Raw genomic sequence first — 3658 nt, 5'->3', positions numbered from 1 at the left:
GAGAGCAAGATAACCCCATGTGCTCCTCACAACAACTCTGAGAGGGAGTGATGTCATGAATCCATTTCGCAATTGTGAAACCGAGGCAGGGAAGCTCAGTGGTGTGCCTAGGATCCACTGTGTCTCAGGCTGGATTCGCACTGGGATCTGCCAGCCTCAGGACTCCGAGCCCCTTAGCTGTTCTTCCCCCCTCCCCCCCCTCGTCACCCCAGAAGGCAAACACTGGATGGACCCTCAGGAGGCGTAGACCCGGCCCCTGACAATCTTGGGGTCCTCGGCCTAAACCTTTTCACCAGTTATCCTCCTGCGGGCCCTAAGCAATAACGGTCAGGGGCTCCCTATCACCCCCAGGATCAAGCACAAAATTCCGTTGGGTTTTTTAAAAGCCTTCAGAACTCGGCCCCTCCCCCCTTTCCATTCTTCTTACCTTCCCCTCCCCCCCTCCCTCCCTCCCGCACTGGGCACTCCAAGCCCCCCGGCCCCCCAGCTTCCAGCTGGCCCCCAGGCCCGGCCCGCTCTCCTTCCGGAGACGCCGGGTTCCTTTCAAGTCCCACCTTCTGCAAGAAGCCTTTGCTGGCCCCGCCCCCTGCAAGCTGATGTGCTGCTACCTTCTCTGAGACTATCTCCAATAGACACACACACACACACACACACATACACACACACACACACTCACACACTCACACAGTCCCACACACACTCACACACACACACACAGGGCGCTTGATTGCACTTCCCCCGAAATTAGCCGGATGGTACACGGAGGAAGCCTCCGGTGCTCGGTTCATTCATTCGTTTCCATTCATTTCCTTATAAATATCGCTTGGGCTGAGCCCTGTGAGCCTCGGCACTTGTGGGGGGGCCGATGATTGACGGGAATGGGGAGGGAAAGGAGGAGAGAGAAGGGAGGCGGGGATAGGCCAGGGCACTTTGCAGATAAGGAAGGCTCGAAGTCGGGGGGCTCTGCGGAAGACTAAAGAGCAGGGAGGGGGTCTCGGGCTCCTTCTGCATTCATAAAGGGGCGCCCCCTAAAGCTCTGGGGTCTCTGGGTCCCGGCCCAGGCTCCCCGTGCCATGTGGCCTCTTTCCAGCCTAACCGTATCACAAAGAAAAAGAGCTATACATGTTAATAAAAAAGCGTGTGTGTGTGTGTGAGTGTGTGTGTGTGCGTGTGTGAGTGTGAGAGTGTGTGAGTGTGTGTGTGTGTGTGAGTGTGAGAGTGTGTGAGTGTGTGTGTTTGTGAGAGACAGAGACAGAGACAGACAGAGACAGAGAGACAGAGAGCCGTGGCTTGTCCCTGTGCATGTGCAGGAAGAAAGAACTCGTGGGCTCGGGTGCCATAGTGTGCACATTGGCGTGACGGTGGGTGTGCCCGACGCTAGGAGGGGGGAGCGTGTGTGAGCGGCCGGTGTGGGCGCCGCGTGTGACACCACAAGGCTCATTTCGCGGTCTACCTGAGTGTGCGCCGGCCACACCCACCCGAGGAGGGGAGGGCGGCCGCGAGCCGTCCCGGTGTGTGCGAGCCGGGCGGTGAGTGTGTGTGCGCGGGGACCGGAGTGTCCGGGAGGGTGTGTCCGGAGTAGAGCGTGTGTGTGTGTGAGTGTGTGTGTGTGTGAGAGGGAGAGTGTGTGACCGTGTGTGTATCTCGGGGTGTGTGTGCGCGCGCGCGTGTGCCTGTGTGTGTGTGTGTGTGCCCGCGCCCGTGCCCGAGAGAGCCGGGGAGGGGGAGAGTGGGAGCGGCCAGCCCAGCCCAGCCTTTGTCCCCTCCCTCCGGGCTGCTCTCTCCCGTCGCCGTCGCCGCCGCCGCCGCCGCAGCAGCAGCAGCAGCCTCCCGGCTCTCCCGCTCGGTGCCCCAGCCGCTCCCGCGCCGTCCGTGCTCCTCGAGCCCCCGGCCGCCGGCCCGCCAGCATGACGAGCCGCTCCCTTTCGCTCGCGTCTCTCCTGCAAACCTTTGCCAGTGAGTGCCGGGGAGAGGGGGGGCGGGGGGCCTGGGGAGGGGGCGTCGCTGCGCCCCTGCCGGGGAGGGGGCGTCCTCCCGAGCAGCGGAGCCCGGGGCGGGCTGGGGGGGGGGCGCCCCGTCCTTGCGTCTCCCTGGAGATGCTGGGGCCGAGGAGGGGGGCGGCGGGGAGGGGGGCGCGGGGGGGGGCGACGACCCCGGGAGAGGGAAGGGGCCCAGCTTCCCCGGGCGGGCGGCTCCCTGCGGCCGGGGGGGGGGCCGGAGAAGGCTGTCGTGTCCATCCCCGAGTGAGGAGGGGGAGCGGGGGGAGAGCGGGAGCCCCCTCCCCCAGCCACTCCACAGCCCAGCCCTTCCCTTCGATGGGTCTGGCGCAGGGGCGGGGGCGGCCGCCGAGCAGTCTGGGCCGCCGGGTAGCCAAGCCCAGGGAGGCCGTGGGTGAGGGGCCGGCCCTGCCCACCACTCCCCCCGCCCCACCTGCCGTCCCACTCCCCCCTCTGCAAAAGGCTGTGGGGCGTGCAGAGTGGAGCGCGACAGGTGCGGGCATCCCGTCCCACCTCTCGTCTGACAAACGGAGAAACTGAGGCCGCGGGGCAAATGATGTTCCTCAACTCTCCGAGGGAGGGGGGCAGAGATTGGAACCCAGAGCCCAAGGGCCTCTGTTTACACATATCTGGAAACGGTAACGGTAGACCTGCCCGAAACACAGACACGGGACACGGACAAAGAGACAGACACCCAGAGGGACATGCCGGGAAACCGAGGGAGAAAATGGAAAACAGGGGAGAGACACAGGCCAGAGACTCTGGGAGACAGGAGGAGCGGGAGAGACGCAGACACAGGGAGGGAGGGAAGGAAAGACACAGAGGCAGAGAGATGGGGAGGAGGAGAGGCACAGAGACACAGGGAGACAGAGGGAAACAGAGAGGGGAGAGAAACAGAGACAGGGAGAGAGGGAGAGGGAAAGACGGAGGGAGAGGAGGAGAGAGATGGAGGGGGGACAGGCAGAGAGAGACAGAGACAGAGGGAAGGAGAGAGAGGGGAGAGAAACAGAGACACGGAGGGAGAGGGAGGGAGGGAGGAAAAGGAGGAGAGAGATGAAGGGAGTAGGAGAGAGAAGAGAGGGGAGGAGGGAGGGAGGAAAAGGAAAGGGAGGGGAAAAGGGAGGGAGAGAGGGCAGAGAGAGAGAAACAGGGAGAGAGAGAGAGAGAGAGAGAGAGAGAGAGAGAGAGAGAGAGAGAGAGAGAGAGAGAGAGAGAGAGAGAGGGAGACAAAGAGAGAGTGAGCACACCAAGGAGGAAAGGAGACAGAGACAGAAAGGGGAGGGAAAAGGAGGGAGGGAGGAAGAGACAGAAACAGAGAAAGAGAGAAAGAAAGAGAAAGAGAAAGGACAAGGAGAGACACAGAGAGAGACAGAAACAGAGAGAGAGAGAGACAGAGACAGAGAGAGACAGAGAGAGAGAAAGAGAGACAGAGACAGAGAGAGAGAGGGAGGGAGGGAGGAAAAGGAAGGGAGGGGAAAAGGGAGGGAGAGAGGCAGAGAGAGAGAAACAGGAGAGAGAGAGAGAGAGAGAGAGAGAGAGACGAGGGAGAGAGAGACAGAGAGAGAGAGAGAGAGAGAGAGAGAGAGAGAGAGAGAGAGAGAGAGAGAGAGAGAGAGAGAGAGACAGAGAGAGAAAGAGAGACAGAGAGACAGAGAGACAGA

General features: G+C 61.8%; 1 protein-coding gene across 1 annotated transcript in view; it reads left to right on the top strand.

The window, feature by feature from the left end:
• The first annotated feature begins 1413 nt into the window (after positions 1-1413).
• Positions 1414-3658, top strand: part of LOC141548303 (relaxin receptor 2-like) — a 39600-nt gene continuing 37355 nt past the window's right edge. The window contains exon 1 of the mRNA XM_074277081.1: positions 1414-1956. Coding sequence (XP_074133182.1) covers positions 1908-1956 — 49 coding nt within the window. The 5' untranslated portion in view covers positions 1414-1907. The remainder of the gene's footprint in view (positions 1957-3658) is intronic.

Source organism: Sminthopsis crassicaudata, chromosome X, assembly GCF_048593235.1.
Source record: "Sminthopsis crassicaudata isolate SCR6 chromosome X, ASM4859323v1, whole genome shotgun sequence".
Classification (NCBI taxonomy): domain Eukaryota; kingdom Metazoa; phylum Chordata; class Mammalia; order Dasyuromorphia; family Dasyuridae; genus Sminthopsis; species Sminthopsis crassicaudata.
The sequence above is the reverse complement of the archived record's forward strand: the minus strand, read 5'-3'. Positions and strand labels throughout refer to the sequence as shown.